Below are 15,849 nucleotides of genomic sequence, written 5' to 3' on the forward strand. Positions count from 1 at the left end.
ATTAGAATAAAATATGATGACAGCTTTTCTTTTTGATCTATGATTGCTCAAAACCTAGAAGTTCTCAAACAGTGCTTCTACAGATCTAAGCATCACTTGTTGTCTTACTGAGTGATATTGAAGAGTACGTGTAACTTTAGTTATCTTAGTTATATTTTTCAAAACATAATACTTGAAGAAAAAATAATGATTCAGCTGGTGAAAGCCCATGCTTCTGGTGGACAGTTATGGAAGGACTATGGATATAAGTTAAGCTAAAAATTAATAATAAATTAAAGAACACTGTAATGTTAACCATGTTGCTGTACAGCTAGGACATGGATTTTATATTACCTTTATGTTAGAAAATTTGCCCAGTTTTCCACCTTTTGCTGCTGCTATATAAGCATAAAAGGTAAGAGTAAATCCTAAATGTGATGTACAGGATACATTCATTCAACAGATACTTACCAAATGTCTTCTAAAAACCAAGCACCAGTTTAGGTGCTGGAGATAACAGCAGTGAACAAAACAAAATCCCTCTTCTCATGGGGGTAACATTCTAGTTGAGGATGGCAAATAAACAAATAATATATAGCTGGTGGTGATAAGTGATATGAAGAAAAAGAAAGTAAAATATAGTGACAGAGAAGGGAGGAGGTTGGTATTTTAGATAATTTTGGTCTGGGAAGGCCTCTTTAAGGTGACCTATGAGCAGAGACCAGAGGAACTAGAGTACATGAGCCAAGCAGATATTTGCGGGTAGAGTAAATATACGTAATTCTTTCTAGGAATTTTGCTGTGAAGGGAAGCAGAGAAATGGGGTGATAGCTGGCTACTGTCCTGGGTGTTGGATATAGAATAGTGAATAAAACAGAAATAGTTCTTACCCTCATAGAGTTTATAATCTGGTGGGACAGACAAATAATAAACAAGTAAGCAAACAAATGTATATTTACTAGGGTAGTCAATAATAATATCAGCCTGGTTTTGGTGGTTTATAAATAGTCATGAATGAGGGGTATTTGAAACCCCCAAAGCAATTTTCCAAGGCCAGCTCTGGTGTAAAGTATGCTTATCAGATGTCCTGTTAAATGATAGAAAAATTTCCTAAAAGCAGTGATTAATAACAATAAGTGGTATTCTGGTGGCAGAATTCATTCCAATGTGACATCTGTGGAGCATCTTGCCAAAAACCAGTTTGGATCGCTTTTTAATTAAATCAGCCAACTATGAGCACTAACAATATCTGGGATATGGTTTGGTAGAGAGAAATGGGGAGGACATTCTAAGGGGGAGGAATAATATGATTGTGCAAAAGCAAAAGATGGCAGTTGTCGGGGACACAGCAAGTATTCCAGATTCATTTGTTTGTGGTTGAAAATATGAGACTCAAGATATAGTGCCCCTAGCAACTAGAAAAAGTTGTTGAAGAGCAATATCCTCATCTGTAGAAGAGGAAAACCTGAGAATAGAGAATTAAAGGGGACTGAAAATTAAACCTTGGTTTTTTGTCTCTTTCAACTCCAGCCTAGATGGTCTTGTTTTTTTCTCCCTTAATCCAGTATAAACAAGTGAAGTTTTAAAACAAGGGATAATCACATTTGTTGATTTTTATCATTTTATTAGTTGTCCTCTTGTTTTAAACTAACCAAAATAATGGCCAGCTTTAGTTCTTTTAAATAATGTTTTTAAAGTATTCTGCTGTATATGAGTTTATTCATTTGCTGCCACATTTGCTTATTGCTTTGCACCTGAGAATTCAGATGTTGTATTTTCTTTAATTTTCTGAGGGCTACTCTTTTTGTACATTGATACATAAGTCTTGAAGTGTAAGAAGGTGCTATAATAAAGATGGTAACAATTCTCATATTTCCATATGTTTTCATCTTTAGAAATGTAGCTGGGGGCCGGCCCGGTGGCTTAGCGGTTAAATGTGCGTGCTCTGCTACTGGCGGCCCGGGTTCGGATCCCGGGCCCTCACCGACGCACCGCTTCTCCAGCCATGCTGAGGCCGTGTCCCATGTACAGCAACTAGAAGGATGTGCAACTGTGACATACAACTATCTACTGGGGCTTTGGGGCAGGGGGAAGGAGGAGGATTGGCAATAGATGTTAGCTCAGAGCCGGTCTTCCTCAGCCAAAAGAGGAGGATTAGCATGGATGTTAGCTCAGGGCTGATCTTCCTCACAAAAAAAAAAAAGAAAAAAAGAAATGTAGCTGGGTTTGATTGATAATTAAAGTGTTTTTTTTTCCCCACAGGACATTGTAACCTGCCATTTGTGGCATCAGATACTTCCCTAAAAAAATTCTAAATCCTTTAATGAACTAAGGTTTCAGTTAGGGAAGGAAATGAGTTCTTACATATATCCAGTTTTCAAGCAAATGTCTTTGAAAGTATGCAGGGAGAGGGAAAACAGGACAAAAGAAGAATTATTTTTATTAACTGTTTTCCAAAGCTCTTAGTGTAAAGTTGGCAGCTTTCAAAATGCCAACTGTGGCTATTGAATTATTCTGAAATAAGCATTCACGGTCCTGTTTTAAAGACTTAGAGCTGGTAGCAAAAGCAGTAGAATCAGGAAAACCCACAACCTTTACCGAGAACACTACTTTCTCCTATTTGAATGTATTTCCTACTAAGTGTGTTGGCATTTTACTAATTAGTTTGTTCATTAACATTTAATGAAATTGAGATTATAAAAAATTCAGTAAAGATGTATTTGGTTGATTTTATAAACATGGCAACTTATGACAAGATAGAGAATCCACTATAAAGTTCCAGCAGTCATTTCTATGGCCAAAATTTATAATCGAACATTTTGGTTAGAATGGAAATAAATTGTTTGTAATTAGGAAGTTCATTTAAATGACTCTTCTGCAGCTAGAGCAGTGTTGCCTTACACAGTGCCCTCAATCTAGTTTACAAGCAGAAAGACCACTTGTCAAACTAAAGTGTACTTAACTAACACTTTGATAATGAGTACCATCTTCAAGCTGTGGCTATTTTAATGGCCTCTCCTCCAGCATGCAGCCCTTGGTCTTACCTATTTGTCATTATCATAGACCTAATACAGAAAAGAAATATTTATCAAATTTGCAAGTGTCTGTAAGTTGAAAAGGACGATTAATAGCATAGATCAGTTTTCTCAACACTGGCTGCATGTTATATTCAGCTGAGAACCTTTTAAAACAAACTAAAGGACACTGGAGTTTTTATGGGCAAAATGATATGTCTGGGATTTACTTTAAAATACTGCAGGAGGGATAAATGACAGAAGATTGACAAAATGTTGATAATTATTAAAGTTAGGTGATGGGCACATAGAAGTTTCAAAATTGTTTGAAAAGTTTTATGATACAAAGTTAAGGAAAAAATAGAGTACCCAGGACCTACCCCAGATAAATTAAATTAGAATCTCTGGGCTTTCGTAGTTTTAAAACTTGATCTTGAGTAGTTTCAAAAACTCTTCCAAATGATTCAGATTTGCACTTTGGGTTGAGAATCACTATCATGGAAGATAAAAATCAATATTCAGAAAGATATGGGCAAGTTAGAATGCTCTGTTGAAATCAGTGAGATAAAATTTAACATGGGTAAATGTAAACTGTATTTAGGTTTTTAAATAAATCAGCTATACAGGACAGAGAATACCTAGGTTGGTGCTTACATTTGTGAAAGAGATCAAAGTAGGTTAGTTGATCACAAGCTTAGTGTGATAATGTGATGTAGTGGCTAAAATGTATGATCTTAGACTGCATTGATAGAACCAAGGAGCCTACAATATAAAAACAACCTGCATTTGTTCAGATCATATGTGGTCTTCAGGTTTGAATGAAACATTTTATAAAAGACTTTTATGTTAAGAGAATGGTAGAAGAAATAATAAGAGGCCTAGACAGTCTCATACAACAAACAGTTGAAAGAGCTAGGTATATTTTAAGCTAGGAGAAGAAAAGAATAAGCAAGGGGAGACAAGATAGCTATAATCGTAATATTTGAAGACCCATCATGCTGAATAGAGTATATGTTTTGTATTGCCCCAAAGTTGCAAGGAAGTAGCATTTTATTTATCCTAAGAAAGACCTTCCTTTTTCTTTTTTTTATGTAAGAAATAGCTTTATTTTTCTATCTTAAAGGTTAAAAATATTCATTGTAAAAATTTCAGATAATATGTATAGGTATAAAAAAGAAAATAATGATGACCCATCATCCTGCTGTCCAGACATAACCACTATAAACAAGATCAGCTACCTGATTTGTGGGGCCCAGTACGAAATGAAAATGCAGGGCTCTTTGTTCAAAAATTAAGAATTTCAAGACCATGACAGCAGAGCATTACCAAGCAAAGGGCCCCTCTGACCATGGGGCCCTATGGACAGGTGACAAGCTCATGAAGCCAGCCTGACTATGACATTTGGATATATAAATCCTTTCACATTTTAGAAAGGACTTTGTAATTAATAGAAATTCCCACCAATGCAGTAGGCTGCCTTGGGAGAAGTAAACTCATAGGAGTTATAAAGGAAAAAGCTAGGCTTTCTATCAGGGATACTAAAGTAGATGGATGTCTTGGAGGTTGGACTACATGACCAGTTAGGATATTTTTCATCTCTAAAATCAATGGTTCTCTATCTCCAACAAGCTAAAAATAATTGGTTGGTGAACAATAATCATTACCTGCAAATTGCCTATTTTTTAAAAAATCATAGAACCTTGCTTTTTTGTTATCTTGCTATGCCATTTAATAAAAAGTATTTCACATCAATCATGGTGGTGAATTTTCTTAAGAAGTTTGGTGTTACTTGTACGGCAGGATGCTACCAAAACTCCATAGACTTTTACCAGGGTGTAGAACATTGGTACCTTACTCAGTCATAGACATTCAAGGGATGATTTTAATTTCTTGATATTTTTAAATCTCTTATTCTGTCATGCAGCTGGCAGACAGTATCTACTCTCTTCCCAATATGCTACAGCTGTAGAACTTCCCATGTGTAGGCTGATTCATGACTTTGGATGTTCAGACTGTGAGATGATAAACCTCTGGGTATATGGAAAAGCAACCCAAAGTTGTCTGCTTGTTTTCTTGTACTTTTAGAACCCAGACATTGGCACATATTGATTCCTGAATGACTTGCAGGACTTGATGATGATTATAGCTTAATGAACTGGAAGAGTTCCCCAAGTGACTGGAAATGTATTCTAGCACTAGCTTCCAAAGTATTTGTTGCATAGTTTATACTACCTGATTTAATGCACTTACAAAAACTGAACGATTTCCTTTCTATATAGTGTAAAGCACTTATAATCTTGCAAACATTTCTGCTGCTGCAAAAAAAAAATGACCTTCTTGTCAGTGATTTTGACCACTTTGTCCCCAGCCTCAAAATTTTCTATCAGAGAACTAATCGTTATTATGTTACTCAGGAATGATTATCTGTGGCCTGTCCTTTCTTCTGCCTCCTCACACATCCACACTACCACTGTTATCTTTCAGCTGAGGCAAACTTTTCTTTAGCTCATAGTTCTTCTTTACATTCTTCTAATACTGCTTTTTTTTAGTGTAGGTAAATAAGGAAATAGGATTTGAGCTAGTTTATTTAAAATGTAGTAAAGGTGAAATAAATGATTTTCCTCTCAAATTTAAAAGTACTTTTTTGAAAACTTTTTTAGAATTTAAATTCTTGGAAGGCAAATCTAGCAGCTAAAACAGTGCTGTGTTTCATAAATACTTTTTTTGAAGTTATAATTTCTTTATTTTGACAATTTTGTCAAGTTATATGTATATTTATATACATGGACATTCATACACTTGATTCCGTTTTTTAACCTAAAGATAGTTACCTCTTTTGGTTGTTTTTTACTACCACTCTTTTATCTTTGAGTATTTTCACTTTCTTGTCTTCAAACTGAGAACATTCTCCTTTTTTCCATTTCCTGAATAATTTCAATCACATTGCTCTGAAGAGGCTATCTGCATATGTTTAGCTCCCACTTTTCTTTCTTTGTCTTTGGCCAACTTCCACTTTTATTGTTTATCCTCGATCTCTTAGCCAAATCTCCAATTTCTCAGTCACTTCTTCACGCTGAAAAGTGATAGAATTATTTTTCCTTTTATCTTCAAAACCCCTAGTAATTCCCTCATTATTAGTTGAAATATAATCACTTCCTCTGTCCCTCCTCCTCATTCCCATTCTCTCTTCCCAAGTACCTCCTCTTTCATAATATTTTGTCTGGATTTTCATATTTCTATTTCTTAAAGTCTTCAGTTCATACCATAACTTTTTCATACCAGATAACTTCTTTTCTATATAATCAGCACATGTTGCCATTGCCAGATTCTTCTTCCTTGGTACTTTACCCCCACTATCAAAACCCTCTGTCAGATTGCTAATTGATATTATGCTGTATTTGTGACCCCTATTTTTACTTTTTACTGATTCCTACATCCACTCGCCTACCTTTTTCTTTCAGCTGAGCAAAATTTCTCTTTATTTCTTTGTTCTATCTCCTACTCTTCTAATTTACCTCCCTCGAAGCTTATAATAACTTCCTACCTCACATCTGCCAACCTACCTATATTCTCATGCAAAGCTTGCTTGAAATGTTAACTCCTTTTAAGTGGGTAAAGATAGGAAAATAGCCAAAAACCTGCTTTATAATTGATTTAAATTTTTTCTCAAAAATCTGTATTCTAAATTGAAGAGAAATGCCTCATAAAGCAAAACCAACACTCAACCAATCAAAGCTTCCAGAAAAGGAAGGTAGATATATATATTGCAGCCATCTCATTGATATAGTTAAGGCAACAAATTTTGTTCCTATTGTGTCCAGCAATATATTGAAAGTTAGGGATACAAACCCGGAGGTAGAAGGCATGGTTAATGTCCTCAGAGCATTAATAATATAGATGAGACAAGATTAATATACATGAAGCACTTAAAAATTAGTTGTAATAACTAGCCTAATAATCAAAATAGTAGGTTGTATCATATAGACTTTAAGTGCTATAAGTAATCAGAGAAAAAGGAAGGCATTATTGCTGGGGGTTGCCAGTGAAGATTTCATGGGGGAAGTGGGTCTTGAAGAAAATGTAGAATTTGGACTAGCTGGACTGGGCTAGACGACTTGTGTTAGCATTTCCAGGTAAAAGAGGATTCCTTAGCAAAGACCCTTAAGGAGAAATTAGTTGATTGTTAAGAAAACAGCAAACTTTGTTCTAGGGAGGAGTAGGAATAATTAAATTGGAACTAATTGATCAAAAACCTTGAATTCCAAATTGAGGAATTAAGAATTAATTGTTAAAAAGTAGAGGCCGGCCCCATGCCTTAGTGGTTAAGTGCACGCGCTCCGCTACTGGCAGCCCGGGTTTGGATCCCGGGCGCGCACTGACGCACCGCTTCTCCAGCCATGCTGAGGCCGTGTCCCACATACAGCAACTAGAAGGATGTGCAACTATGACGTACAACTATCTACTGGGGCTTTGGGGGCGGGGGGAAAGGAGGAGGATTGGCAATAGATGTTAGCTCAGAGCCGGTCTTCCTCAGCAAAAAGGGGAGGATTAGCATGGATGTTAGCTCAGGGCTGATCTTCCTCACAAAAAAAAAAAGAAAGAAAAAAAAAAAGAAAAGAAAATACCTTTACCTAAGCATTTTAATTAATCAAGGTTTTATCTTTTTTAAATATCCAGGATTTTCTTATATAAATAGCATTAGCTAACATTGAGTGTTTTACTATGTGCTAAGCATTGTTCTAAGTGTTTTATATGTAATAATAACTCATTTCATCTTTACAGCAACCCTTTATAGTAGGTTCTATTTTAACCCCTTTATTTTACAAATGAGGATGTAGAAAAGGTAAGTACAACTGGCTCAATTGACACAAGTAAGTGACAGAGCCAGGATTCAAACCCAGGTAGTCTCTGGTGCCAAAATCTACATTCTTATCTGCTGTATACACAACCTTGTAAAGGAGGTATATAAGTGCTGCAACTATATCATGAGATTTGGACAATTGAACCTGACTTATTCTTTTATTGATATATAATTTTCTCAAGCATAACTCATATCAGAACCCTGTAATCTCTTCATCCCAAATATATTTTTTCTGTAAGAAAAATATAAGGAAACTTCGGGCTAGAAATTAAAAAAAAAATTAATCCATTAGTTGTTTGTCATATGAAGTGATATTTATTTTATCTCTTGTCAAATCCTTATTTCAACAGTCTCTTTATTACAACAGGGCTTCTGGTTGGGACTCTTGATTCAGTCTTAGACTCTACTGCTAAAGTAGCTCCATTTCGCATCCTACACCAGACACCAGATTCTCAAGTTTACCTGTCAATTGCATGTGGTGAGTATGATTTAAAAACATGTAATTTGAACAAATAAGCATACTAAGAAATTGAATATTTGAATTTATTTATACTCCCCAGTTGTTCTGATTTAGAAACGAGTTAAATGTGCAGCTCTACTTTGAGAGAATAACAAGGTATCTAATTGCTTATTTGAGAAGGATTACAGATTATTATGGTTTTTTAAAAATTCATTAGTGTGAGGGACCTGAAGCATGTGTTCCAGCGGTGCTGATTCTGAGCAAATTTTGGTCATTGCTACTGCTATATGACTCCTTTCTTCAACTTACTTCTCCTGCTTCACCCAACTGCTGGGAAGATGAGAACTTCCCCATGAAATGCTTTGTTTCATCTCTAATAACTCAGATGAGGAGAATCAAGCCCAAAACTTAAAGGTTGTCACCCAAGAAAGTATGAGCCTAAAAAATTGAACCTTTTTTAGTTACACACCTACATTCTCACAAAGTAGACATATGAAGGGATATCTTACAGGTAATGCTACATATTCATTTATGCTGGGGTGGTTCAGATGCTTCCACATATATAAATTGTGGGTAGAAAAGGAATTAGGATAATTTTGCCTAATAAAGCAACTCAAAAGTAGAAAAAAAAACATAGTAACAGTTTGTTACATCTTTTATGATGCCATTATAATGTTCGTCTAAATGAGAATTCCAGGCTTCTGGCCTTTTTAATGCTGAAAAAACTGCCTTTTTCTCTTTCTCTCTTCTCCCCCTCTTCATACTCTTTTAAGTATATCAAGTAGATATACTTAAAAAAAAAACCATGTGAATTTATGGATAGTTCATCTGTGTGAACATATAGTATACAATTAATTTTTTAAGATGTGTGGCTTGTTTTTTGCATCTCCCTCTAAATTTCCTTTGGTGTTGCTGCTGAGTGTTTTCTCTGCGCTCTCTTAAAGTAAAGGCCATTTAAAATAAATGAAAAAGACATTATACCTGCTGACATCATGAGACATCTGTAACTTCAACTGTAAATCTGGTTGGTAGAAATTATTTAGAATAAGATGTCCTTTCTACTTAAAAAAAAAAAAAACGATGATTATATAACTTATTCCCCCAAATTAACCTGATGCAGAATGTAGTAGTTACCTACTAATGAAGCTTCCTTATATCTAAAAGACCAAAATAAATGTCTTAAAATTTCCTCATAACTTTTATTTGTGGTTCATTAAAGAAAGTTATTACACTTGGTATGATGACTTTAGTAACACAAATACAATTCTAACTGAATTGTAGGAAATAGGCAATTTTGCAGTTTCAGTAAATTTTTTAATGCATCACTCTCCGTATATCATAAAACATACTAAGTAGTCAAGATATTTCTTTTGAATGAGATTTGTATAATTTGCAATGCTGGAGAGATCTTAAAAGTATGTGGGTTATAGGGGGAGATTGATAGGTATTGAAATGTTCCTCAAGCCAAAGGAACCCAGAGATTGTCACATGTGTGCTGTTTTCAGTCACACAGATTATAGACACTGTACTAACTGTATTATTTGAAGACCAAGGATTAAATTATGTATATTTATGTTCTGATACTCTATATATTCTCTTAAAAGATAGTGGTTACTGTAGGCTCCAATTATTAACATCTTGTTTTCAGAATTTTATATCTTTACTCATGAACTATATTTACTTTTCTTTCATTATATTTACTTTTCTCTTCTTTCATTAAATATTTTATTCTTTCCATTTATAATGAAAAATAGTGTTCATGTCAACATATAGGGATGAAATAGAGAATAAATATAATACCTTTATTCCTTTATGATCATTAGTTTTTAAAATGAGCAAATATAATTTTATTTCTTTTTAAACTAAGATTGTGAATATCAAGAGCAGTTTTGTTGTGGAGTTTTCCTTCAGTCTTTTATTCTCTTTCATTATTAATTAGGAGCCAACAGAGAAGAAATAACCAAACATTGGGATTGGTTGGAACAAAATATCATGAAGACCTTATCTGTGTTTGATTCAAATGAAGATATTACTAATTTTGTACAAGGAAAAATAAGAGTAAGTGCCATGGATATATTTTGTAGATGGAATACTAAAATCTTTGAACCTCTTATTTGAGGATCAAAGGTTGCATGGAAGGTCATTGTTTTACTGGCACCTTTCAGGAATGCCAGAAGCACACATATGAATGTCAGAATCAGTGTTAAAGAACATTGTAAAGGCAGTGGTTAGTCTTTGGTGCCCTTGTGAGTGCTCTTAGGGATATTTTATTTCAATATCTCTACAGCTTGGAGTTTGAATGAAGCCCTCACTCAATCAAAAGAATATTTAGCACCTGTATTTGTGGTGGCTCCTTATGAGGCATTAGAAAAAGCCTAATTACAAAATGAAAGTAAATATGCTATTCTCTGTCCTAAGAGAAATATGTATGTGTACACATATATACATATGATATATGTACCTGTGTAGATATACACATACACAGTTGTGTTCAACGAACTATTTAAATATATGAAATATATTTTTGTTGGTAGGTAATGATTAATTTTCAGAAAATATTTTGTCTCCTTTAGGGATTAATTGCTGAAGAGGGAAAACATTCTTTTGCAAAAGAAGATGATCCTGAGAAATTTCGAGAAGCCCTTTTGAAATTTGAAAAATGTTTCGGTTTACCAGAGCAGGAGAAGTTAGTGACCTATTACTCATGTAGTTATTGGAAAGGACGAGTTCCTTGTCAGGGTTGGCTGTATCTTAGCACCAATTTTCTGAGCTTCTATTCTTTTTTGTTGGGATCGGAAAGTAAGTGGTTTCTATTAATTACCATGACTTTGAACTTGCTGACTGACCTGTCAACTCTGTGGTGGTGTTAGGTTGTATATAAAGTAATAGGATTAATATTAAGAGCAATTAAGCGGTCCATTAAAAAGTTCACTTCATCTAGAGAAAGAATCCTTTTATGGCTGGTTGCTTAACAGGAACCATTAGAAGTGTGTATAGAATGCCTTGCATATTGTGAGAAGTGAATGAATAATAAGTGACAATGGTCTTCTAGCATATAACTCTTTTCTTTCCCCTGTTCTAAACTACCTACTTTATTCCGTCCATGTTTTAAAGGATAAATATAGTAGCCATAGTACCTAATGGCCCACAGCTACAAAGAAGAATCAAACAGTACTGTTCATAGCACACATATAGCTTCTATATCTGTGGTTATGTAATTATGTAAAGTAACAGATTTAAATATAAATCAGAATATTTTTTTAAAAAATTATTTAAAATTATATCTGTTCCTAGAATTACCAATTATTGTATGTTCATGGTTATACTTCAAAATTTTAACTCATCTTGAACTCTAAAGTATTTTATTTGTTCATAGCATTTTTCAAGTGCTTAACTATTGTTTCAAGAGACCTGATTGATAAACATTAATCAATATTGAGAAATTTAGTCATATCTGCTTATAACTCTTATTTGCAGTAAAACTCATTATCTCCTGGGATGCGGTCTCAAAACTTGAAAAGACTTCAAATGTCATACTGACAGAGAGTATTCATGTGTGTTCCCAAGGGGAGAATCACTACTTTTCAATGTTTTTGCATATTAACCAAACATACCTTCTTATGGAACAGCTGGCAAACTATGCCATAAAGAGACTTTTTGATAAGGAAACATTTGATAATGACCCAATCCTTGATGATCCTCTACAAATCACCAAAAGGTATTCAAAGCTTAATTAATATTTACTTTTTAAAATATTGTTTGACCAAAGAGTGGTAGCATTGATTAGCATTATAAGTTAGCTGTTCTATGTTATATAATAGTTTTTCTTTGGAGTTAATCCTCCAGTGTCTTTTTTTTTTCAGTTTATTCATATGCATTTCACAAATAGTATCCTCTCCATGAAATTTAATCCTAAGAAGTAACAGAAGTTAGGTTTGAAAATTATTTCTTGAGATCCCAGTAGGATTTGTCCTGGAGTGCTTTTAGAAATGTAGAGATTTTTGTGTGCGTAGTTAGTCTAACTCTCAATTTCTCTATGAGTAGTCTAGATAGTTTCAGGTCTGAAATTGTTAAATGTGTTGTTTATTTTTAAACATAATTTATAGACAGCATCATTTTTTTAATGAAGAGGCAGGTTAGTGGAGTCAGTGGAGCAAGGGCTTTAGAATGAGAGTAGAGCAACCCTTGGATGAGTCATAATCTCTCAGGACCTCAGTTTTCTCATCTGTCATTTATACCTCAGAGAGCACTGGGAAGGAATATAACATGTGAAAGCACTTTGTAAAATATAAAGCACTAGATAACTGTTAATCATCATTAGTGCCTGCATCAGAAGTATCTGATAGCTGTTTGCTACTATATTTGGTTTGCTGAAACTGGCCAGAGCCCTTTCATCCTGCTCAACACTCAGAACAGTTGACTGAAATGAGCATGCCAAAGAGGAGGGAGAGAGAAGAGGATCCAGAAATAGCTAGTGAAAGCAGCTTCTGGCAAGGAGGATGAGGGTATAGACTGTATGGGAAAGTGTAAGAGGAGCCTAAGCCGAAGTCCTATGGATAGATGAGAACGAGTGACGTGAAGGGTTGTGTGATTACTACATAGCCCCAGCTGGGTACAGTTGTTCCTCTTGCCTATTCCTAAACCATTCCTAAAATCTATATGCATAAGGATTCCTTTGTGAGAGTGAGGTGAATTTTTTATACCTTATTACCAAAATTAGGTCCCAGTGTGTGTGATTTATAAATAGAACTCTATAAGGATTAAGAATCCTGTTTTTGTTATATTATAGTTGGACATTTGCTTTTTTAGTTTGTTCCTCAATTGGCCACCATAAACATAAAGTTTTTATCATTTTATTTCCCTTAAAATATCCTCTAAATGGCCATGTATCAATGAGTTATTCATTACCAAGTCTGTATTTAAATGAGATATAGGAAATCCATTTTTGTCTATGTGCATTTTTAAGAGAGGCTATTGAAAATCATATATAGCTAAATCCTTTTTTCTAGTAAGTTAGAAAGAACAATAACTTATTTATCATTAGTCTCCAAATGAGTTTTTTCTAAAATAGAATATATTGCTTCAGCTTATTGTTTTTACAAATATGTATTACTTCTATAATTTAAACAATACAGAAGAATAATAACAATAGTTAAGATCAGTGTATATCCTTCCATGCTTTTTAATGCATGAATTTAAAAATATTTGCAAAAGTAAAATGAATGGGACTAAACATCACATATTCTACAACCTGCTTTTTTTCCCCCTTAAAATAATATACCATGGACATCTTTTCATTCATATAAATAGACCTCATCCTTTTAAATAATAGTGAAATAACCCACCAAATTGCAATTTAAGTGGGGTTAAAATTAGTGTGGCTTTCTGTTCATATTTATCAGAATTATTTTGAAAGACATACTGAAGTGCCACATATTCAAATAGTATATGCTGGAAGGATGAATTTAGTTTTAACTTTGTTGGCTTTGCTTTAGAACTTGCATAATTTACTTACTATCCCAGATGGTATTGCTGCTTAGCACAAGTGTTTAGTCCCTCTAGAAAATTTGTATTATTTTAAGCAATTGTTTTTTATTTATATATTTATCAGTTAACAAGTCATCTGTATTTATTGACACCTATCCTGTGCCCAATACTGTGCAAGCAGTGTTGTTTCATCTTGCCTCTACTTTGGATTTTTTTAAACATTAATTTAAATTTTTCCTTCACTTAATTTTAATATTTTATGCACTATTCTTCCTGTCTAAATTTTGATGCCATAAGTTTTCATTTTTCTGTTTTGTTTGAACTGGGTAACTCTCTTGATTTTTTGATAACCAGATATTAAAATTATTGTCTGCCAAGATTGGTTTTAGCCATAGTCACATATTGTGAATATATAATAATATAATAATAATCTTCCAGCAAATCACCCCTCAACAGATGGTTTGAAGACCTACGTCATCTCTAACTTTTGTGTATTGTAATCTACAAATAAAACAAAATTGGAAAAGAGAACAAACAAAATAAATTTGTTAGGAATCAGTGTGTTTCTTCCATTTCACAATTTGTTGAAGAACATAGCATGTAGTGTTTAATCTTTCCGCTTTACAGCACACTTAGATTAATAAATATAGGCATGTGTACACTTTAGAAGTCATCATTTCATCTCCCCTTTTTTTCTTCCCTACAGAGGTCTGGAAAATCGAGCCCACAGTGAGCAGTTTAATGCTTTTTTTAGGCTGCCCAAAGAAGAGACTTTGAAAGAAGTACATGAATGTTTCTTATGGGTACCATTCAGTCACTTCAATACTCATGGAAAAATGTGCATCTCAGAAAACTATGTCTGTTTTGCTAGCCAGGATGGCAATCTATGTAGTGTAATTATTCCATTACGAGAGGTAACGTAAATTTGGTTACATATCAGTTTTCAGTTTGAAAATGTTATCATTCGCAGAGTAAAATGTCCTTTAATTCTGTAAATTATTAAAAACTCAATATGCGACATCCTTTTAGTAATTTTAAAATAATCATTTTTTAAGTTCAATATTGTTTTTCAGGATGAGTACCATTCTTCAGGATAAGAGTACTAGGATAAGAGCCTTATAGCTCTTATTGAAAGTGAAAATATAAAAAAATTAAAATTTTATAAACAAGATAAGGGTTTAGGATGACTCAAAATGGAACATGATCACTCAGACATTTATGACATGAATACCAAAATTTAGACTATCACATTTGATACACACAGACAAAAAAAACGGAATTGATAGCTTTTATGTAAGTCAGAAATAAATTGTCAGCATTGCAGCACTGAATTTTTATACTTGTATTGTCATTTTTAAAGGCTACATGTTAGTTAAATTTTTTCCTTGAGAAGTGAAAGAACTTGCACTGAGGTTACGCATATCAGTGGTACAACTAGTTCCCAAAGTCTGTTTCTTAATAAGTCATACCATGGATCAAAACTTTTAGCCACAAAAGAGTAAGCTAAACACATTTTGCCTTAAGGTGTCAGCAACAAGGGAAAATGTGATTCATTTATAATATGTTTTCACTCCCCCCCAGGTCTTAGCTATAGATAAGACAAATGATTCCAGCAAATCTGTCATCATTAGCATCAAAGGAAAGACAGCTTTTCGCTTCAGTGAAGTTAAAGACTTTGAGCAGCTGGTGGCAAAACTCAGGCTCAAGTGCGGGGCAGCTTCAACTCAATATCATGATATTAGCACAGAGGTAATTATATAGCAATCAAATGATTTTGAAAAAAGGTTTGTGTTTTATGTGGTCCATTCTTTCAAAAGGAATTCATAGTACCTTTATTATTCATACTTAGGTTTATTTTTTTAAAAAGACTAAATCCAAAGGAATTATATTCTCTTAAATCATATCATAAAATAGAAGTAAGAATTAAGGACTTTATCCTTTTTCAGGAACTCATACTTTCAAAAAATTATCATCATTTGATCTTTTTTGACTATATTTACTTTATCATATACACACCTTGTATTTTTCACATAACATGGCTTTTAACA

The 15,849-nt window shown here is 33.8% G+C and overlaps 1 protein-coding gene across 4 annotated transcripts in view; it reads left to right on the top strand.

Annotated features, from left to right (window-relative positions):
• The window catches only part of TBC1D8B (TBC1 domain family member 8B), a 63,482-nt gene that overhangs the window by 5,180 nt on the left and 42,453 nt on the right, over nucleotides 1-15,849 (top strand). For 2 of the 4 annotated variants that reach the window (XM_058536448.1, XM_058536445.1), the window contains exons 2-7: nucleotides 8,222-8,332; nucleotides 10,254-10,372; nucleotides 10,888-11,113; nucleotides 11,792-12,032; nucleotides 14,508-14,715; nucleotides 15,383-15,550. In XM_058536448.1, coding sequence (XP_058392431.1) covers nucleotides 8,222-8,332; nucleotides 10,254-10,372; nucleotides 10,888-11,113; nucleotides 11,792-12,032; nucleotides 14,508-14,715; nucleotides 15,383-15,550 — 1,073 coding nt within the window. The remainder of the gene's footprint in view (nucleotides 1-8,221; nucleotides 8,333-10,253; nucleotides 10,373-10,887; nucleotides 11,114-11,791; nucleotides 12,033-14,507; nucleotides 14,716-15,382; nucleotides 15,551-15,849) is intronic. The other 2 variants (XM_058536446.1, XM_058536447.1) reach the window with 2 other exon arrangements.

This window comes from Diceros bicornis, chromosome X, assembly GCF_020826845.1.
Source record: "Diceros bicornis minor isolate mBicDic1 chromosome X, mDicBic1.mat.cur, whole genome shotgun sequence".
In the NCBI taxonomy this organism is placed as follows: Eukaryota; Metazoa; Chordata; class Mammalia; order Perissodactyla; family Rhinocerotidae; genus Diceros; species Diceros bicornis.